Source organism: Lytechinus pictus, chromosome 10 (genome assembly GCF_037042905.1).
Source record: "Lytechinus pictus isolate F3 Inbred chromosome 10, Lp3.0, whole genome shotgun sequence".
In the NCBI taxonomy this organism is placed as follows: Eukaryota; Metazoa; Echinodermata; class Echinoidea; order Temnopleuroida; family Toxopneustidae; genus Lytechinus; species Lytechinus pictus.
This window is the reverse complement of record NC_087254.1, coordinates 4149315-4173417: the sequence shown is the minus strand read 5'-3', so window position 1 is coordinate 4173417 and position 24103 is coordinate 4149315. Positions and strand designations below refer to the sequence as shown.

Sequence of the window (24103 nt, the reverse complement as noted above, 5' to 3'; positions counted from 1 at the left end):
TAAGAATTGTATTTTATCTTCATTAAGATCTAACATCTATCCTCAAGATTTATGGGGGACAAAACAAGTTGGGCAGAGATGAAAACATTGAGAGAGAGATCTCTTATATTACAATATTATCTAATTGTATATAATCACAATATTCTTATATTATCATACCACTTGCCTCGTTTGTATTTTATGCTGAATCTGCACTTGCCTCTTATGATCTATTACCTAATGTTCTTGATTTGTTTAATCTATATCAAATATAATTGAAGAAAATCCCACAATTCAGTCATATAAGGTGAGTAAACTCAATGTAGACAAAAGGAAATAGAGAAACGAAGGAAGAGAATACTTCTGAGAAGTTATGAACTAGAGGCATTTATAAATTGAATTAATTCCTCCCATGGGCAGGTCATTCATTTGGAAATGAAAAATCAATACAATAAGTTAATACAATGTATTCCATATTCACATTTAAGGCCAGTAAATAAGCCTGTTCACGGTTGTAAACTGCGCACGAGCAGAAAAAGGTCATTGGAGACAACCATGAAGGTGGCTTTCAAATTCACTGACATAGGCATTTGTGATTTGATGATTATTCATGTATTCCTTTCAAAATATTTATCACATCCAAGCTGAAGAGTAATAAATAGAGCCTTCATAATCACTGGTATTTGACAGTAGCCTAAACAATAGTCAAATGTGCCAAAGGCAGACAATAAAACAGATTTCCAAACTTTATCCCCGATGTACTATTCTAGTCACCTGGCCTATACAATGCCTTTTGTTCTTAGAATTTGAATACTCTACCGGTAAAGCTTACGCAACATCTACATTTGAAAATGATAGTGCTTATCCTAATGAAAAATCACAAAAGTCATTTGAGAAAAGTTGATCATGAGCTAACCGTGAACTGGCTTATTGAAGTGCACCACTGTCTCTCAAACAAATCTTCAAATCTGAGCAGAATTGGCTACATATTCTTCAATTAATCTTAGTGATCCCCTGAGCAAGTTTAGCTTGGATTTCAAGACCTTACCCGTTCATTTTCTTCTTGCTTTCTCCGCACCTTCAAGTTAAGACCTTTGTTGGTTTGTCTCACATCAGCGAGTTGACTCTTGACTCGCTCCGATATTTCACACACTTCGTCGCTTATTGCGACCGACCGCCGAAAGTCCTAGATAGCATAAAATGAAGCAAAAGTTTTAAGCCCCCATCACACTTATTCGGAATCAGCAGGAATCAAGCAGAAGCTGGAACAAAAAATCTAGAAATTTTTGGGAGGAACTTATGAATTCACCAAACTGGAGTTGAAATTCAGTAAATTGACCAGGTGAATCATCATACACTAGTCAAAATGAACCACAATGGAGTCAGATTAAAATTCGTGCTACATTCTTTGACATTCTAAATATTCTGACTGCATTCTGAGTGCATTCGAAATATATTTGTCATTTCTTTTGGCCGTCCCAAAGGTTTTGGTCATGTTCAAAACATTTGAAGGGTATTTTCGAACAGTATTAGAAGTAGATTTAAATAACCAACTGGTGGTCGAACAATAGACCTTTTATTCCGGCCAATTCTGCTTGATTCGGAATAAGTGTGATGGGGGCTTTCCAGAGCATCATCAAGGGGAACAAAACACAATCACATATTAGACCATTTGATAGCATGTCAAAAGCTGGAAGAGGGGGGTTCTGGGCATCCGGTTGTCAGGGGAACTTTACCATGAATTACATACTTATTTCAAGTTTGCTTCCTTTGATATTTTTTCTCAGCGAACAACTATGAAGAATTTTCCCTTGTCTGGCGGATGCTCTCTCCCCTCGCTCTGCCGGTCTGTCTGTCATGTAAATTAATTACATGTACATGTAGAAACTATTCTAATTTACAGCTGCAGATGTATCCTTGCGACAGAACCGTCTACTATGTAGTTCATGCTATACGACAAAATATGAATTTTCCCTCCGAATCATTTTAAACTTGAATGGTAATAATAGACGGCTCTTCTGTTTTTTTTTCTTCTTTGTATTGTCTAGTAACCTGTGTAACATATGACTTTGTTTTGGTTGTTGCTTTAATTATCATTATCAACATCATCAATATCATTGCTAATAATTATTTTCATTATCAATATAAGCTTTATGAGACACCCGCTGGAGATTATTTTCTTTGACTCGTTCCCAGTGAATCACTCTACTTACATCAATCTTTTCAAGTTCACGTTGAAGCTCTTCCACCTTTTTGGGGTCAAAGGTATAAGTGATGTTGTGTTCTGACAACAATTTCTCATGGTTCTTGACACTCCTCTGAAGGTTCCGGGTTTGACGTCGTTCGATGTTCCTCCTGTTTTGCGTCTCCCTCAGTTCGTACTCCAAATGAAAGTTCTTGAAAGTTGCCTGAACGTCGGAAGAAAGAAGAAAACCAGGGGACTGTTTCATGAAACTTTTTATAGTAACCCAATTTGCAAGAACAGTTAATAGATATTGAAATCTTTCAATTTGAATGACTGATAGTAAAGTTATTAAAGGTCAAGTCCACCTCAGAAAAATGTTGATTTGAATCAATAGAGAAAAATCAGACGAGCACAATGCTGAAAATTTCATCAAAATCGGGTGTAAAATAAGAAAGTTATGACATTTCAAAGTTTCGCTTATTTTTAACAAAATAGTTATATGAACGAGCCAGTTACATCCAAATGAGAGAGTCGATGATGTCACTCACTCACTATTTCTTTTGTTTTTTATTGTTTGATTTATACAATATTTCAATTTTTACGAATTTGATGATTAGGACCTCCTTGCCTGAAGCACTAAATGTTAATATAATGGAATTCCACGTGTTCAGGGAGGAATGAAACTTCATTTCACATGACAATGACGAGAAAATCAAAATATTTTATATTTCATATAATAAAATACAAAAGAAATAGTGAGTGAGTGATGTCATCAGTTCCCTCATTTGCATACCGACCGAGATGTGCATACAACTGTTTTGTGAAATGAAGCGAAACTTTTAAATGTCATAACTTTCTTAGTTTACATCCGATTTTGATGAAATTTTCAGTGTTATGCTTGTTGAATTTTTCTCTTTTTATTCAAATCAAGTTTTTGTTGGGGTGGACTTGTCCTTTAAAGAAATTGTTATCATAACAGGGGGGTGTTTCACAAAGATTTAATTATGACTTACAGTCGCACTTAATGTCTAGTTGCGCGCAGTATAAAAGGCATGACAGCATTGGTCAGATCATGCCAAGAGGATGCGCACTACTGCGTATTGATTAATAAGATTGCGCGTTGCATGTCATGTACGCGTCAACATTTAAGTGCAACCTAAGTCATACTTAAATCTTTGTGAAACACCCCCCAGGTCTTTGTGAAACAGGGCCCAGGGCCTGGTAACATACATTGTCAATATTTGTGATCAAAGTGGCAGATCAAAATTAGGGGGGAGGGGGAGAGTTCCCACCCTCAGCCCTGATTTATCTGCCAGTGCATTTATTACACACAAGGGCCCGTTGCATACATTTTTGCCCTCCCAAAAAAACTCTGGCAAATTTTTTGGAAGAGTTTTTTAATGTGTAATTTTCAATGGCATAATTTTGTTTGCCAGAGTTTTTGTTTATTTGCAAGAGATTTTTATGGCAAAAGTTTTATGCAACGGGTCCAAGGAGGCACTAGGGCCCCTACCACTTGATCCATGATGATCTTGTTTTATCGCTTGCAATATGTTTTTGGAAGACAGAACATCCACAAGGGGCCATTCATTGTGATAACCTTGTTCTTCTTTCCAATTTTTCTTTTCTCCAATAATTACATCATTTAATGCCAATGAGAACCTGCTTTCTCCCACAGACACCAATTCACATACATAAAGAGATGTGACATTTGATCTGCAGTCTTTGAGCACATGAGTGACCGGCATTTCGTTCTTGTAGGCTCTGTCACTTTGAGAAGTGTATACACTGATTCACTATTTAAAATGCTCAACTTCTTCATTTCCATTTCTTGGACTACCGGTAAGTTTTAATAAGTATGGATGGCACATGGACTAAGTTTTCTTACATGTAAGTATGAATGGGACATGCACTGGTTAACTTTAATTAATTTGATTTACATTTCTACTAATTGGTAAATTGCTGATTCATATCCACCTGCTTTGTCTTCTTTCCATTTGGTCTCACCCCACACGGTCTAATACTACAACTACTGCTACCCCTACCCCTACTGCTTCTCCTGCTGCTGCTGCTACTGCTACTACTGCTGCTACATCACTAACATTATTAACTGCCTGGGAAGGATAAGTATGACAGTTGTCTTCACCATTAAAGAATTAGTAAAAAGCACAATAAACATGAGAAGCATTCACTGTAAACAAATTTTGAAACGTCTGGCTTCCCATAATTTTAGCACAGAGTTAGACCATGGTCTAAGTTAAACCCGACTTCAGAATACGGGCCAATGGGTTTAGCACAAGTGGTATCTCAGAAGTAAACCAAAATGCTTATAGACCAAATGGCCCGTATTCTGAAGTCGGGTTTAACTTAAACTCGGGTTTAAAGTTGTGGTTTAAGTATGGACAGCCAATTGTTACATAAATCACTAACGGTACAGATATCACATTTCAGCTCATTTGGCTCTCACTCAAATGATTCATAATTGTCTAGGAAGTATAAAATGATGGTGGTCTTCACCATCGATGAATCAGGAAAGAGCACAGTAAACATAAGAAACATACCTACAACTTAATAAATAATTTTGATACTTTTGGCTTCCCATACTTAAACCAATTTTAACCTGACTTCAGAATATGGGCCAATGGGTTTATCACAAGTGGTATCTCAGAAGTACATGCAGACCAAGTGCTTATAGACCAAGACCTACCATTCTTGCATGATGCTTGGCCTTGTCTGCTTCTCTCTGGAACTTCAGGAGCTTATTCTGGACATCCTTCAGCATTGTAGTCCTCTGGGCTAATTCTGTTTCCATCTGCATTACCACAGACATCAATAGGAAAGAACTTGAAACTAGTACAATTCATCATTAAAGGGGAATCCAATGATTGTGTAAAAGCAGAAAGATTAGAAAAATAAAATATTATAAACACCATATCATTTCATTAGATATAAAGTAAATGTACATACAGTATAGAGTACCGAAGTGTGACGTCATTAATTTTCACTTTTTGCATTTCAGCATTTTGATACCATATTTTGGTAGAGCATGATGAAAAACCCCCACAACCCAAATTTGGTGGGAATCGGTCCATGGGGCCCTAAGACATGACCTCATGTACATACATAATTAGCCCCATTAAAGACAATATACATGGCCTGGTTCCTAACATTTAGAACCAGTCCAGTAATACACTGACTTCAATGGGGCCAAATTATGTATTCATGAGGTCATATATCTTGCGGCCCCATTTACCAATTCACACCAAATTTTGGTAGTGGGGGTTTTTCATCATGCTCTACCAAAATATGGTATCAAAAACGCTGAAATGCTAAAAAAGTTTATTGTGACGTCATCACTTCGGTACTCTATTTCACTCCTGTATGAAGGGTTAACAGCGATCAAGCTGAGGGTCATCTTTTTGAAGAATATTACTATTTTCTCGAAACCTTTAATAATTCAGTTTATAAATTACATCAATCTCATTTCATTAGATGACGCTCAAGGTATGAAGGGGTATTAAAGCACGAATCATGCACAGAGGTTTATTTTGGAAGAATATATTCTCTTTACCTTTAAATATCTTTATATCTCACTATACATTCTTTTTTAAGATAGAATATATATATTTTCTTTTAATACCTTATCTCTTTCTTCATTCTTTTGAAGAACATATACATGTATGTTCTCTTTATCTAATCTCTTTCTTCATTCTTTTTTAATATATATATATGTTCATTCTTCTTATATCTCATTCATTCTTTTAAATGGTATATATATATATTTTCTGTACCTTATCTCTTTCTTCATAAGGAATATATATTCTCTTTACCTTATCTCTCTCTTCCTTCTTAACTCGGAGTGCTTTGTTCTTCCTCAGAAGCACATTCCTGGTGTGGTTGAGTTTCTCGATGTCCAGTCGCTGAACTTCGACGTCTTTCTTGCTGCGCTCCAGTTCTTTCTCCTGCTTCTCCTTCACCTCCAGCATCTCTGCCAGCTGCGTCAGGATGGTCAGCGTCAGTGCCGGTGTGAGAAATGCCTTCTCTGTGCATTCAAATGATGGAAAATTGCACACATGAATGGGGATGTAAAGGCCCCCCTTGTCAAAAATCCGTGCCAAATCATTTTGCCCGAATCCGGCCATATAGGCACTAATGCAACTTTTCATGGGAGCTTTTCTGCATTCCCCGTTCTTGAAATGCGGGGATTGGTAAAATGAAAGGCTGCTTGCAGGAATCCGGACGGAAAGAGACGGCTCTGGCTTTTTGACATGGTAAATTACAAGCTCACAAATTCCTGGGCCCATTCTTACGACTAAAAATAATTAGAAAGTCAAAAAGGGGCCTAAGCTTCCGATCCTAGCAGAATCTTCGTCGGAGGCAAAATGACTATAAGGCATTTTTATTGCACACATATATCCACCTTGTTAGGTGCTCAGGGCTGTTATACAGTATAACCCTGGCTGAGCTTGACTACTGTTTCTGGCGCGAACAAAAAGTGTTCAATTGGTACAATAACTTTTGTTGTAGAGACTACATGTAAAAAAAATACGATGTTCCTACATAAAAAACAAAAAATATATCCATTCTGGTCCATCAAACTCATAATTAGCTGAGCTTTAATAAGCACTGACAATGAATTTAATTGTGTACAATAAATGAATTCCTGATGATGACTACCTAATTGCAAGTGATACATCGTATTTTGAAGCTGACAATGCAACAGTATCACTAGATGATGCACGAGTTAATACTAAATGTGCGAGACGCAGAGGGTCATACTGGCTGAACTACATGACTTTGTGTAACACGAGTTGTATACAAAGTAATCAGTTAACGGTACTCAAATACTTACATGTAGGAGCCCAGGGGGGTGTTTCACAAAGATTTGAGAATGTCTTAAGTCGCACTTGCTGACGCGTACATGATATGCAACGCGCGATCTTACTGATAGATAGGCAGTAGTGCACATCCTCATGACACGATCTGACCAATGCGGTCATGCCTTTCATACCATACGCAACTTGGTATTTAAGTGCGACTCCAAGTCATACTAAAATCTTTGTGAAACGCCCCCCGGGTGATTGAATTTAATATCGTGCAGAAACCAATATGCATAAATATAATGAACAAATTTAGACCTTGGAACCAACTTGCATATATAATGAGCTGTGACCTTTGACCTGCGGACTCCGAATTTGAACTTAGCCTGTATTTTGGTGTGTACCTACACACCAAATTTTTTTTTAAATCCATTACAGATTTTTCGAGTTATTGCGCGGAAACCAAGTGGGGGGACGGAAGGATGGACGGACGGACAGGGGCAATGCTCAATGCCCCCTCCGGACTTCGTATGCGGGGGCATAAAAACTAAATAAACCCCAATCCTTATATTCTGAACCAAAAACTCTATTACGATCCGGCTAACTCTAACCCTACGCCCCTCTGAGATATCAAGACTGGAGCAAATGTTGTGTCACCTGCAAGCTGCTACCGCCTATACATCACTGGCTTGGATCTACATGTACTTACGTCCCATGATCGTCTTCAGTCTCTGTCTGGTGATCTTTGGCTCTCTTCCCGTTATTTCCTTGTACAAGTCTGGATAGTGCTCTTCAACTTGGCTGAAGAGGAGCTTTATGGCTTTATCACCTCTGCGTGACAGTGTGTCCAGGAAAATACCTGAAAATCAAAGAAGAAGGTGTCAGCATTGCTCTGGCTTTATCACCTCAACAAAGCAGTGTGTCCGAGGAAACACATGCAAAGCAACAAAGAGATGTTGTAAGCATTACTCTCGCAGTACTGTACATGTATGAAACGGCCGCTGTAATCAAAAGATTGAAAATACTCATATCAGGCTGATATTACAAACTACCTTCTTGAAGTTAAGAAGAAAAAATATATCTGTTCATCTCGAATTATTGAAAAAGGAGAACAGTTTCATGTCCGATCCGGAACGCTTCTTCAGCTCGTTTGAACTGGCGGGTGATCAGACGTGAAACTGTTCTCCTTTGTCTATAACAGGGAGTCCAGATGAACAGATTTATTTTTTCTTCGTGATTTGTACTTCTTCCTGGACGTATCAAAACATACATCAGTTTACCTTCTTGAAGACCACTGCACAAGTGGACCAGTTTAAGAAACTCTTGAAGGCCCATTTCTCTTTGTTGATGAACTGTTGATCAATTGATCTCTTTTAAAATGACTAACTTTAACAAACAGTACACTTTTTTTGCAATCACAAGAGAAAAGTACTGTCTACCACATACAGTACTCAATGGATTGGAATAGAGTCATACTGGCATGAGAAAGATTTTTGGGGGAATGAGCAAAAACCTCTACCAAATCGAAGGTCTGTGCTGTATCACATCTTGCAAGAATCTCACGAGTGGCTATCAATTGCTTATCCTTACAGTGCATTTAAAAAAATAATAAAAATGTGGGAAATCCACTGTGAAGAAATTGGCAACTTGTTCCAATTGGATCAAAGTGCAATCACATCGCATTGTGTTCGCTGGGCTTAAGGAGATGGTCCGGGCTGAACATATTTATAGCTTAATAAATAGACTAGAATTCACTGAGCAAAATGCCGAAAATTTCATCAAAATTGGATAACAAATAACAAATTAATTGAATTTTAAAGTTAAGCAATATTTTGTGAAAACAGTCGTAATGAATATTCATTAGGTAGGCTGATGATGTCACATCCCCACTTGTTCTTTTGTATTTTATTATATGAAATTAGGTTTATTCAAATTTTTTCCTCCAAGAACTAGAAAACTTGGATTGACAACTGATTTAGTGCATTAGATAGATATTTATTGCTGCAACTTATTTCATTATAAGGGAGACATATTATTATTCATACAAGTATGAAATTATGAAAAAATTATGATTTCATGTAATAACATAAGAAAATGGAAAGTGGAGATGTGACATCATCAGCCCACCTAATGAATATTCATGACGACTGTTTTCACAAAATATTGCTAAACTTTAAACTTCAATAACTTTATTATTTGTTATCCGATTTTGATGAAATTTTCGGCATTTTGTTCAGTGAATTCTACTCTATGTATTAAGATATAAATAATTTCAGCCCGGACCATAAAATTTAATAATACACTCCTCCATACCTGAATATCAAATTTACTTCAATTAACTTTGAGAGCGAGAAAAGATAAAAGTGTAGTAGTTCTGGGGCTGAGTTGTTGTTGTTGCTGTAACTGTTTTTGGCAATCATTCCGCACAAATAATATTTACGTCATCAACTCGCATATTGTTTGGTGTTATGAGTTTGTTCATAAGAATGTAATTTGACCAGAGGACTTTTCAGGTTTGAGATCGATGAAGACCCTTCCACTTTTTAAAGTATCAAGTGGGGTCGAGTGGTTATGACTCTCGTCTTGAAGGGTCGTGGGTTCCATCGAACCCCAGCCTTGGCGTGTTTTACCCACATTGGGCTGCACTCAACCCAGTTGAGGTGAATGGCTACCTGGCAGCATCAATTTCTTAATTATGCGTATCTCTGAAAACGGCAGTTCTACATGTACATGTACCTAACAGCTGGGCAATAATAACAGCGCACCACAGAATAAGGTCTACCAAGATATTATTTTCCTACCAGGGTAAATTCATTGATCATTACTGGATTCAAAATCAATATTTGCCTTTCCTTGAGCACCCATTTGAAAGAATTAGGATGTACATAAGTTTCATTTTGAGTAAATAAAGATTAATGACTTCCTGCTATAAAAGTAAAGTCATGCTGCAGAATGTACATACAGTAGTAAGAACATACAAATTATAAAATGGGTCATTTTATAATGCATAAAAAAGTATCATATTTCACTGATTACATTTTGGCAGTCCTGTTTATGATACACCTACACAAAGAAAAACATTTATACAATGTTCAAAATGATAGGATACTACATGATTTGGATAAATTATTATCATGATGTATGAAATGTTTATGACACACATCATTGCCAAATCAAAATATCCATGTGATTTCCTAAAAAATAAACAATACTGTAGCTGTTTTCATTTTACCAGTTATGTTTATATGCCTGCGCAAAGAACAATGTTTAAACAGTGGTACTGATTGGATACTAAATGATTTGGATACACCATAACCATGGTAACATGACATGTTTATAATCACACAAATCATTGCTCAAACAAAGATGAATTTGCATTTCCTACAAAATAAACAACGTACAAAATCTTTTCCAGTTGTGAATCAAACTCTCAAACTGGTAATTAAAGCACATTTTCGGGGGAGTGTTTGGGATTGTAAATTAGCAAATAAAATACATACAAAAAATAGGGCAGGGCCACTTTTCCTTATTACAGTACATGTATATATCAGAGAAAATAACAACGGCCACCAAAAACTGGTAGGCCAATAAGCACTGTACAGGAACCACACAGCGGTCTTGAAAGGGGGGGGGGCGACCATGCAAAAGAAATCACAATCAGATGGTCATTTTCATGTTTTCATGCATGGTTTAGCCTCCCCCCCCCCGCCATTCCGCTGGCCCTGCTGTTTTATGGCACTTACAGGTACAGAGCGTATAAAAAAAAAACGGGACAGTTTTGAAAAGTCTATAAAAAAAAGAGGCTTGCGCCAAAATGGCAGAAATTTGAAATTTGATGATCAGACTTCTTGCTAATCAGCAGACTTCCTCTTAACCTTTTCATTATCTTTGCCACGATTTTTCAAATTATGCTGTCAAATTTCATTTACAAATTTATTTATTTCATTGAATTATTTTGTTTTTTCATTTAAACTTCTTTTACCTTTGAAATTTCCTTCACAAGTAAGAAAAGAAGACTTTTTGTCAACCCAAGCAAGAAGATTTGCATTATTAATTGGGAAAACTTGTAATTATTCAAATCCTTTTATTATGTGAAACGAATTACATTATGGTACCTTTAAAAACATGAATCTTAATTTCAAGGGGTTATTGATTACTTGACCAAGTTTATATGTGCTTGACAGTACAAACAGGAAAGGATTCATGGCAATGGTGTATTGAGTCAATTTTGAAGGAGCTAGATAAGGCAGATCAGATAAAATGTATTAAAAAATTGTGAGCGAGTGAAGTGAGCAAGAAAAAATTTCCACTTTCTTTATTAAAATATCCAATTTTGTGATAGATTTTGACATAATATTCAGAAAAAAAATATTCAGACAGACTGGGAAGGGAGGGGGGGGGGTCAAACATTTATTGCTGTACTTTTTTATCTAAAGATGTCTTGATTTTTTTAAATCCAATTCAGGCTAATATTGGGTAAAATATAGCCAGAATTTAAACCTTCCAAATGTTTCTGGTAGAACATCTCAAATTGCTGAGAAATTAGCAAATAAGGTATGGTATTCCTGTTACATGTATGTGATATGTCTTTTTCACAGCAATAATTAAGGTTTTTATCCACATGTGAGCGAGTGCGCAAAGTAAATTTATAAGAGAGCTAGGGAACTAGCTGGTCATGATGGGGAATACAGGCTTTTAAAAGCATATCCCTCCCCCCCCCCTCAACTCACCATCTGGACTTGTCAAAAAAAATTCTACCTTTATATACAACCCCCACAAATGGGTCTGAGGGGGAAGACTATCTCCAGGTTTCTCCAGGGGCTGAAAAGGGAAAATCCCTTCCAGCTTTAAAAGGGAATTAAAGTAAATAGACCTCGAGTATGTTTCAATATTAAAGTAAAGGAGTTAAAAGCAAAATAAATGTGCATAGATAATAGGTTTTATTTGAATATTTGGGAGGCAACCAGTTCCTTTCAAATCAGCATTCCCATTCTTCTCTGCTCTCAGCGGTAACCTCAATTCAGGCAGATTTGAGCTTTTAAAGGTCATGTCCACCCCAGAAAATTTTGATTTGAATCAATAGAGAAAAATCTTACAAGCATAACGCTGAAAATTTCATCAAAATTGGATGTAAAATAAGAAAGTTATTACATTTTAAAGTTTCGCTATATTTCACAAAATAATTATAGGGCGATTCCACACTAGAACTTCAAAAATATCAGAAATTTCAACATGCTTTTAATAAGTCATAAGTAGTGTAATATTTTACTATGATACCTAAATTTTATGAAAATTATGAGTTTTAACCAAAAGTGAAATCAGATATAGTTTTTTTGGGGAAGAATAATGGAATTTTCAATTTTTAATAATTTTGCTAATCAAATAGTCAAGTACAAACACTGCCTGAAACAATTATTGGCAAAGCACGAGAAGATTGAAAATATTGCACGTCAATGGAATAATGTATCACTGATGGTTCCAAATGATATCTACAACATTTTCATGATCCATAATAGGGGCAGCCCTGATTTTTCCGAACCTATTTTTGGCAATGTCCCGTACAACACATAAAGATGCAAAAGTTTGTCCTACAATTTTATTTTTGATGATGCAATTTCACAATATCAGTTTCTCTTTCTTTGACCCATGGGTGATTGATTTATCCCATAAGGATCTAATCACAGCCCTTCATTTTTCAATAATTGTCCTATTAAAAGTTGTCCCGTACGACACACAATATATAATGCATTTAATTGCAGGATTTTGATTCAGAAACTGTAAATAGTAGGCCTATTTTAATTCAAGTTATTGATTGGACATAAAGTGAACTGAAAAAAATACTTTTTTTATCTCCATAGAACATGAAATAGGTGATTCTAACCATTTAATTGATGTCATAGTGTAGGTGTATTCTTTTGGGAATCCCTGCAGCTAAACTGGTGATTTTCACTGGTCAGAGCAGGTTAATTTCTTTGTCACTGAGCATGAAAAGAAAACCTTTATAATTGATTCACCCTAGCCTGGAAGATGACTTCCTCTTGCATGGAATTATTATAAGATGTAAAAAAATTACATATCAATCAACTATTTGGACTTCCCTTGATGATCACTAATTTTTTTATATACAGTATTGAAACTCCTACTTTTTTCAAGTTGTAAATAAAAATCTGGAAAATAAGACAAACCATATGGTTTCATGAAATGCAGAAAGGTTTGAAAAAGTAGAACCGCATTTCTTTAGAAAAAAATATTTTGTGGAATTATAAGTGACAGTTGTGACATATATCATGTATGTATACATTTTATATGAAAAATGATAACATTTTAACCCCATAATTTACAGTTTCATTCATTCATTGTTTAAATAGTGTATTGGAAATCATCAAATAATTTACTAAAATATAACTTCACACAAAACCTCAAGTTCTTCAGCTTGGAAAAAATGCTGCGAACCCTTGTACATTTCCCATCATGTAAAAAATGATAACATATTGCTCCCGATTGTATATATTGAGGTTACTTAATTATATTGTCCTGAATGACTACTTATTAAAAGACTTTTCATTAAAAAGGAAGAATTTAGGGGCAATGCTCCCCTTCTAATTGATAAAAGTTCATTGTTTTATTCAGACTGCCCAGTACAACACGCAAGTGCCTGTACAACACACAAGTGTCCCGTACGACACAGAAGTGTCCCGTACGACACAGAAGTGTCCTGTACCACACACAAGTGTCCCGTACGACACATTATTTTGTTTATGATATATTGACAGAAATATTCAGCCAATTGCGGTTTCTAACATAATGAATGTCTTTAGTTTGATAGGACTTTCATTATCATCAGCCAAATAGAGTGATTGAAGAAGTCAAAGAGACATAAAGTAAGAAAGTTTGGCTTCAATTTAGAGGTGTCCCGTACGACACATTTTGAGTGTCCCATACGCCACAATGTTCTCGAAAATTGTAATTTGCTTTATTTATTCATGAATGTTTATTTTGCTTTCTTTCATAGATGTGTTTGTTCTTGGGTAATTGAATATCAATTTGAGTTCAGTTTCTACGAAAATTATCCGTCCAACTCACAGACTTTAGAGTACAAACTTGAGATTTCGAAAAAAGCCACTTTTTCTGCGTCCGTACGACACATTACTATTTTAAATCTGTATTATACAGGATGTGAATTCAAGTCATGTTAAGTCTTGAATTTTTTAACACTCTGGTAGTACTTGATGATCTCCTTTAGTTACTGGAATATTTTTGTTTTTCTTGTCAAAAAAACTGTAAAATGTTCTCTAAATGTCCCGTACGACACGTATGGAATCACCCTATATCCGTTGATTATATGTACAACTCAGTGATATGCAAATGAGAGAGTAGATGATGTCCATCACTCACTATTTCTTTTGTTTTTTATTGTTTGAATAATACAATATTTCATTTTTACAGATTTGACAATAAGGACTAACTTGACTGAACCGTATAGTATTAAACAATGCTAATTCCACATGTTCAGGGAGGAATTGATCATTGTTTCACTTGACAATGAGGAGAAAATAAGAATATTTCATGTAATAAAATACAAAAGAAATAGTGAGTGGATGACATCATCAGTCTCCTCATTTGCATACCGACCAGAATGTGCATATAACTGTTATGTATAATTAAGCGTAACTTTGATATGTGATAACTTTTTTATTTTACATCCGAATTTGATAAAATTTTCAGTGTTATGCTTGATGGATTTTTCTTGTTATATTCAAATCAACTTTTTGTTGGGGTGGACATGGCCTTTAAGAATCTAGCCTTGGCCATAAAAAATTGTGTTGGGAAGGAGAAAAATAAATTCAACAGAATGGTGAAAGTTTGAAAGAAATCGGACAAGTAATAAGAAAGTTATAGCTGCTATAAAACTGAGATCACTAATACTATGTAGATTTCAAATTGGCAACTGGGTAAGAAAATTATGACAAGGGGCAAGGACAACTTTCCAATAGGCCATGTACTTTATTATCAGGGATTTGTGGTTTTCTCCTAAGTACCCATTCCCCTGGGGCAGTAATCTAAATATAACCCAGGTAGTATATTGTTTTATGTCCTCATAAAAGAAAAATATAATTTGAAATAAAACTTTTGGGGAAAATGACACTTTAGCCATAATATTTATTGGAGTACATGGAAGAGTAGTCCTTGCCTTACATCACTATGACATCCCATATGCGGCCAATTTGAAGTCTCCATGGGTATAGTGATTACCAATATTGACAACTTTTAAAAATTCATAACTTTCTTGTTGTTTGTCCAATATTGTTCAAATTTTCACCTATCAACTTGTCTGATTTTTCTTTTCCTTATAAAAACAAGTTTTTATTTGGGTTGGATTCCCCTTATGATTACCCTTAGATATTATTAACAAGGTTTATGAAACAGACAGCTGGTAAATATAATCACCAGTATAAAATGTCTGGTGGTGGGACAAGGGCCAAACCCGCTTCCCCCTTTAAACTTCTAGGACCTTGGCCCCATTGCATGAAAGTTCCTATAAATGGTAACTTTGACATTCAATGGTAACTACATGTACCATGGTAACGCTGATCAACAGACAATCAAAATCAAGGATTCCATGCAAGTTACCATTGCATGACGAAGTTACCATAATGGTAACTTTTATGCAACGGGCCAAGACATTCAGAATGAAATTTACACTTTCATGGGTTTTTTTACCTCTTTATTTGGTATATTTATCTATTCTATACAATTGATAAATTTTTATTTTCTTCTAATTTTCTATTCTATTTACTAATTTATTTTGTTATTTTTCATCATTTGTTTATTATAATTGTTTAGTTATATATTTTTTCATTCCATTCTATCTTTTTTTTATTTATTTATTATTATAATTTTTCCATTGACATACTATCATTATCATTATTATTATTTTTTAGCATTATTTTTTTTTTGGGGGGAGCACCTTTGCCCCCCTCCCCCTGCATTTAAAAGAAATCTTACCAGCTCGTTCTACTGATGTCGGATACTTGGAAGCATTAGTAATTCTTTCCCTGTCCGTTACATCGAGGAGATAGGCATCCTGGAAACTCGGTAAGATCCGCTCCACCTCTAGATTCCTGACGAGTTTACTCCAGTTGCTTTTCAGGAGCTCCTCCAGTTCGCTTGCACTAAGAGGAGGAATCTTTTCCATCCCGATGCTTTTTGACGAGAGCTCCTCCATGTCTAAAGAAATATTAAGAAAAATTTGATATATTAATAGCATTTTGCATACTGGTATACATATCATACCATGGACCTATTACAAATGGACATTCAACGAGAGCATTTTATGGCCACCACCTGTTTCCAGCTGTCAAAATTGCTGTCACACAGTTAACTTTCTCTTTGCGCTTTTTTTACGACGAGCGCTCGGGCGATTGTTTACTCAATTCCTTCTCGGACAATGACAGTCACCGCTCGATCTCTGGCCCTCTTTCGACCAGATGTGGTCATGTAAGCTCGATTGCTGCGATCAGGGGAAGTCCCTGCATTACCTATAATGCAATGCGCAATTTATTTCCGGTTTCAATACATTATTTTACACTGTCAATACTGTGCAATTGTCGTCTGATCATCAGAAAAAAATCATATTAAATTTCGCCAATCCTCTGTAATTTTACGCCCAAATGAAAATCAACTTCTGAGTTCTGACCGAAGGTAAGCGCGACTATCGACATCAATACTGTCCGAAAAAGATGAATTTTTAATGTTTTTTCGCAAATTTTAACTGCTTTTTTGCTGTAGATATAGTGATCTGCACGGTGATGTCAATGCATTTTGCGAGCGATTGTTAGCGATGTACGTAAAAAATATGTTTATGCACGCCTGTTTTCTTGTTTCTGCAATCATTTTCGTAGCGCTAACGTTCGCTGCTGTGTGTTGCTTTTGATAAAGTATACGAACAACATCGCAATGTGTAGGAGCAGCGCACAATTGATTTCCGCTGTCCATCAGTGACAGCGTGTTTTACGACCGGCTTGATGGGCGTCAGCTGCCAGCGCTCTGTTTATAAAAGGATTAGCGGTGACGGTCTTCGGCCGAAAGGAGGGGATTCGTTGAATGTCCATTTGTAATAGGTCCATGATCATACCTATGCTGGTTGATAAGGAAATGATGTCAATTCATTCATTTCATTTGGCTTGAATTGGACACCATTCTTGTTACAATCCTAAAACTAGTACAGTGGAAACCGGTTCAGGAAACCAGATTGGCAGGAAGATAGTGCTCCCATTTCATCACCCAAATCATGTGAAACAGTCTTGTTGCTATGGGAATGCTCTCAGTAGGGTGGCATTTTTCAAATTTGGAACCCGCAGCGCAGACATTCTACACACAGTGTGTGGAGTAGATCGATTCCTGGTGAACGGTTGTGTCTTCATTTAAATGCAACAAGTATACACTAGAGGCAAAGCAATCTTGAAAACTACATCGCCAGGTGGTTTTACGACCAGTTTGAAAGGCCGCTTCCAAGACTGCTTCGAGAGTTCTAATTACACATTAAACTAGTTTCCACTCTTAAACAAGTTTCCAATAGAATGGTTTCAGGATGGTAATGGAAGTCATGAAGTGGGGTCTTACATTCTTTTCCATACAGATCTTTCTCAATGACAACCAGTCTGCATACTTTGTACCAAATATAAGAATCACATGGGGAAAGAGTGAAGTTTATTCATTTTCAAGATTTTGCCTAGTAATTCATTTCAGGAATTTTTGTTATCTGTTTGAGTTGGTTTGAACCCATATGCATTACATTTCCCACACACAAAGCTATTTGATATGACTTCTTCTCTGTCCGGAGAAGTTTGTTTGTTTTTCGTTTTTTAATCTTCACTGTACAATTTGGTTTTCTGCGGTACCTCCCCTTTCATGAATAGGTGGTTTCAAACCGCCTCGATCACAAGAATCCCCGTTAAATTACGAGAACATTTTTAGGCTTAAAAATACCCATTAATTATTCCTGCATTCACACCACCCCAAAACATACTCTTCGGGATAAATTCCTGAAGTTAGGAGCATGCGCAGTATGGTCTAATAAGCAGGCAAGGCGCGAGATTCAAAACCACTAGCCCAGCAGCCAACCACTAGCCCAGCAGCCACCCACGGCGCCCGCGCCCAACGACACGCTGGGCTAAAAGTTCCCGTAAATTGCTTTCACATTGCCAAAATACCTGCGACCTTGGAAAAATCCCCGCGAAAGTTCTCGTAATTTTGCCAAGTACCTACTATTTAGCGGGTATTTTCTTTCGGGGAAATTACGCGTAGTTTGCTTTCACATTACCAAAATACCTGGTATTTTCTGATCGGGGTAAATTTCCCGATCTGAGAATACCTGGAACTGACAAACTTCGAGGCGGTCTGAAACCACCTAATGATACATATTCTTCATTGTGTATCAATTAATTTTTTAAGATGTATAACCCCTCACAAATATATATTTGTAGTTTTATTTACACAGGGTATCATTGTCAATTTCAGAACTGCTTTCCACAACGGCCCTGTCTGCATAACATATAATTTGTTATAATTAATAGAATTGAATCAGTAATATTTACATAATCAATAGCACAATTACATATTCACATATCTATATAAATATGGAACCTAAAAGAATTGAAAAAATATCCATTCAACTCTAAACAATGAATCAATTGGTTTTAAAATAAATGAAACCCTCAAAACAAACCCCAAAAATAAAAATTTAGAAACAGTAAAAAAAAAATCATATGAACTTTGTCCTAATCCAGAAAATTAAATAAAATTAATACCAAACTATCACACATTTTTCTTAAACCAAAATTCAAAATGACTATTTTCCTTCATATATTTTTATTGTTTCATACGATAATTCAATTTTATTAATTATAACAAATTGTATGTAGCGCTTGGAAAAATTTGTATTTAGCACTTTATAAATGTTGCATATTATTATTATTATTATTATTATTATATACAGAAAATCTCAATTTCCTTTAATTTTTATCATCAAATGTTGATTTAAAAGCATTTAACGACCGACTGTTTCTTTGATTTATATTGAGGTTGTTCCACCCAGCGTATCCAATGAATTCAAACGTCCGACTAACTGCACAATTTTTCAACTTAATGGTATTACTGAGAGCTACATGTATTCATGCAGAATCGAATTTCCTGACTTGGCCTGGAGAAGATACATTTCAGGTAATCAGGTGCAAGATCATTCAGGTATTTATATTCTTGGATCATTCTATGTGGATTCCATTGAATGGGCAGTTCTTGCCACAATATAATGCATAGTGGGTATGTGCCGCGGAGGGGACCCCCATTTTTACACTCAAATTTCTGTTCCAAGGCATATCATTTTTGTCTTATTGAGAAAAAGAACAAAGAAAGCCGCTCCAAAGCATAGCATTTTCTTCTTATCGAGAAATAAGAAGAAAGAAATCCGCTCCAAAGCTTCGCATAATTTTCGTTACGCCGTTCCGGTCGCATTGATCTGCTACAATGAGCTGCAATTTTGGTGAAAAGCGGCCGCAGAGCGCTGTCCGACCATCGCCTCTGCGCGAGCGCACCCGACGGAGGCCGCGCTAGCTGCATTATGCACGCATGCCCGTTCCATAGGGATGCATACGCACTCACACGCTGGCGATCCGTTCCAAGGACCCCCGTTTTCACAAACATTTGTAGTTCCGAAGCCCGTTCCGAGGACCCTCCTTTTTACAATAAGCCTGCTCCAAGGCCCCCGTTTTTTGTCTCGCCCGCGGCACACCCCTACCACTTTTTTGGTCGAGTGCCCCCCCCCCCCCCGGTTCTTGCCACAATAGTTCTCTAAACATATCAACTATGTGAGTTTGTGGATGTGCACCCAGAATATTGTGTAACTTTTATCGATGAGGCATTTGACCATGCAATGTTGCAATAATCCAGGAGTGGCATGATTAATTAAGGAACAACGTAACATCTTAAAAATATCATTTGGTAAAACCAATTTCGCAGATCGTCCTAAAAACCCTATTCTTTGAGATACTTTACTGGCTGTGTAAATCGTTGTGCTCTCTCCATACTAATTGTTCATCAAGCATGACACCAAGATATTTAAATTTACTTGCTCTCTCTCTCTCTCTCTCTAAACAAGCTTGTAGAACCTATGTACATTCAATAATAATGAATTTGTACATTTTTTTTTGCAGAAATCATAATTACATGGAAGGATAATACAGAAAATCACATTTTCTGATTCTTCCCTATGTCAGGGGGATCATATCGAAGGGACATGGGCTAAAAGCATAAATAGGCATTTTCCCCAAAAATATTGAATACACCCCTTGTATACATACTGCAAACATGATCTTAATTAAAATTGCCATGGCAAACACGGAATTTATCAAATCTACCCTTGATATTTAAATACTTCCTAGTTATCAATTTAAAAGAACAAAACATCCAAGGTTTCCACTTAAGCTTTGTGTGTACTGTTCTTTAACCTCACCTTTACAATATTTGGGATGATTGCAAATGTAAACAGACTCTTTCAAGGGAATTGACAGTGCTACAGGCCCCTCCCCCCCCCCCCATGATTTTCAAAAATAGTGGAAAAAAAAGGGAAAAGAAATAGAAAACAGGAAGAAAAAAAGGCATGAAAGAAATGTGTAAGATGCCTAGGCCATGTTACTATTCGATTGAGGAAAATAATGTCATCTTTAGATTTTGTAGCCCCCCCCCCCCCCATCAAAATACCCTGGCACTGCTCCTGGTTAAAAGTGATGACTACACTTTAAGTTTGAAACTTCAATTAATGTAATTTGATGTGAAACAATTCATGTAATTTGATGTGAAACTAATTTATTGTGTAATTAATGTACAAACAGCATATACAAATACCGGTACTATTGATTCTAGCATGGATATATTAATTACGTGGTTCTAGGATGCACAACAAAATAACAACTAGTTTATTAATTAAAGTTCTTACAAATGTATGACACTGAAATTGAATTTCATTATGAGAAAGCTGTAAATACTGTACTGTAACACATTTTCGATACAATATTAACATACAAAATACTGGAAGAGCCGTGGTGTGGTGGTTCTGACTTTCGCCTCATAATCAGAGGGTTGTGTGTTTTAATCCCAACGCGGTCTAGCGTCCTTTGGCAAGGCATTAATCCACACTTTGCCACTCTCGACCCAGGTGCTAAATGGGTACGCGGTAGGATGCAAAAGTTATTGTATGATTGAATTTGCCAGTGCCATTATGAGGCTGCGATGAATGCAAGGAATACTTCCCAGGGAGTGGAAATTGTGCACTTTTCCTGCAGGTTTGAAATGAATCCAATGACCGGGATAATAATACGCTGCATATAAAAGCGCTTTGAGCCATTCTGGGAAAAGTGCTATATAAAAACTAGCTATATTATTTACTGTATGAATATTATGATAATTTATTTTAAAAAAATTGAATGAAATTCAGAAAATAACATACACAATACTGTATGAATATTATGATAATATTAATAAAAAATTGAATGAAATTAAAGTCCACACTGTTCAGAAAAACATGTACTTATTCTGACTCCCAATTTTACTCTCATGCAATTGAGATAAGTATTGCATTAGGCATAAATCCATGTAGTTATTCAAGCATAAATCCATGTAGTTTAAAGCATTATCACATTCTAAAACTCCAATGCTATACATGCTTACTGCATGACCATTGAAAATATTATAATTTCAACAATTTTCGATTTTTTATTTCTTTAAATTTTCTCTAAAGCATGGGTTCCCATGTTCTTGGAATGATGAAAATAACATTGATTCATGATTAATATTGTTATCAAGCAACTAAAAACAAACAAGTAGGAGTTACTGATAGAATTATAACAACTTGGTTTTCCCAATCAAAGCTGGAAAGAAATGATCCTGAATCCAAAAAGTCTTTCCTTTAAACTAAATGTTAAACATAAAAGCAAGAGACATACATTTTACATGCTGAATATATTTTTTTTGTCCATTACCATTTTGATGACAGCAACTTTCTCAACTCTTTATCTGTGATGTCCATAAGAACATGTTCCTCAAATCCAGGAATCACTGAATAATACAAAAATGTGTAGAATACTGTCCCATTGTCCTCTAATTGTAGTGTTCTTCAATACTCCTTGAGATAGACAATCACCAACATCAGAAGCATAAGTAGATTTAGAACACAAAATGAATGGAGAGAAGGTTGATCTAAGCTCACATCTTAGACACATACATATGTATTCTTGATATAGCCGACCTTTGAACTTCGGTTACCTTTTTTTTAGAAACACCCTGTAAAACACAACACATGAATTGAGAAGAAAACCAGTATTAGATCCACACTCGAATCACAGTAAAGATATGGTACTTGCATCTTGGAATACCAGATGAAATTAAAGACATGAAAACAAGTAGTAGATCCACACTCAAGTCCTAGACACAGTAAAGAACATCAGAAACATCCAGTACTTGCATCTAGGAACAGAACAACACATGGAAGAAGAAAATCAGTACAAGATCCATATTCAAATCACAGTACAGAAAATCAGAAATTAAGCATTTGAATCTTGAATTCCAGATGAATACAGAGAAGGAAACAAGAAGCAGATCCACACTTGAGTCTTTGACACAGTATCATAACATCGGATTCAGCAACAAGTTATGGAGGCCAAGAACAACAACTGAAAGAAGAACAGTGAAGTCCACCAAAGAGTGGGCTTCACAAACAAAACAATTTCCTACCAAGTTATCCACACGGCTGACTGGATGTTGCCCTAATAGATGTCTTCCTTTCTCCTGCCAAAGGCACAGCGGCGAACGGCAGCCCAACGAAGAGTAAGGAAGCTCGCACATTATGATTTAATTTGACGAGAACTCTTCAATTGGTTCTCCTTTCCTGGGTATAATACCCTGTCTACGTCACGGGGAGTGTTTTCAGAAGTTTTTTGCAAGTTAGAAGTACAGAGAGATCATCTCGCCTCCTAGATGATAATTAGATTCTAATCGCCTTGTCAAAGCCCGGCGTCAAGCGGTAATTAATTGAGTTTACGATGAAATATGTTACACCTGCATTGGACAACAGAATATCTTTCCCTCTGAAACCAACAAAATATATTTTGAATGAAATACTACAAAGCTGGCAGGTTTAATTTCAGACATAGATTTGAGCACATATTCTTGCCTGCAGAGAAAAAATAGAGCTCTGTTTAAAGAACCAGTTGTTGGATTTCCTCAGATTTTCATTCTTTGACGTTAATTTCCACATTTTCAATCAAAGACCTTTGGAATAGTTTTTTGTCAAACTAAACATGCAATTCTGAAGAAGAAAAAAGGAATATTTGTACCATTTTCCAGAAGGGGGGCAAATTTTTTGTAGGATATTTCGTCCGCGAAAAAATTTGACAAGCAAATTAAAAAAAAAAGGTCTTCAGGTTCAAAAGAGGGAGTAAACGTCTGTTTTAATTGCATTTTTACATTACAAATTATTAATTTAGCTTCTCAAAGGGGGGGGGGCCGTCCCCTGTATCAGTTGTGACTCATCAGGGGGGGCAGTCTGCCCCCCTCCCTACCAAATATATTCTATTGTTTGTTATTATATTTTCAAACATTGTTTCATAAAAATATATGTCTTATAAATGATTTATATTAAATTTTCTATCATGATATATCACCACTGAACAAAAAAGTGTAACCTGAAATGTTTGTGTTGAGAAGTAACTACCACAAATATGAAATGTTTTTGTCAAGTTTTTATTTTTAATTTGTCTATAATATAAAGATTTTGGGGGGAATGACACCTAAATTATTTTCAGCTCCTGATGACAAAGCAATGTGACAAAGGGGCATGACATACATGTACTCTTTTGTTTGATATCAAATTCTTCATGATAGCACAAATATTTTATAAGATACACTAAATTTTGTGATGTCTGGCAAGTGTCAACTTTTTTTTTGAATTTCCTGGGTGTATGTAAACTTCTGGCCTCAACAGGTTGATTGCGCGTATCATGTTTGCAAACTGCATGCAAGCCAAGCTTAAGTCTGGTGTAGGCAATTGACTTGGCAATACTAAGCA

The 24103-nt window shown here is 36.0% G+C and overlaps 1 protein-coding gene across 3 annotated transcripts in view; it reads right to left on the bottom strand.

Annotated features, from left to right (window-relative positions):
- LOC129268809 (caspase recruitment domain-containing protein 11-like) overlaps positions 1-24103 on the bottom strand; it is a 47005-nt gene that overhangs the window by 21420 nt on the left and 1482 nt on the right. For 2 of the 3 annotated variants that reach the window (XM_064105144.1, XM_064105142.1), the window contains exons 2-7: positions 15991-16212; positions 7694-7843; positions 5995-6206; positions 4872-4976; positions 2193-2387; positions 1028-1165 (exon numbers count right to left, since the gene is read on the bottom strand). In XM_064105144.1, the coding sequence (XP_063961214.1) occupies positions 1028-1165; positions 2193-2387; positions 4872-4976; positions 5995-6206; positions 7694-7843; positions 15991-16212 (1022 nt within the window). Of the gene's footprint in view, positions 1-1027; positions 1166-2192; positions 2388-4871; positions 4977-5994; positions 6207-7693; positions 7844-15990; positions 16213-22019; positions 22743-24103 lie in introns of those variants that run through there. The other variant, XM_064105143.1, reaches the window with a different exon arrangement.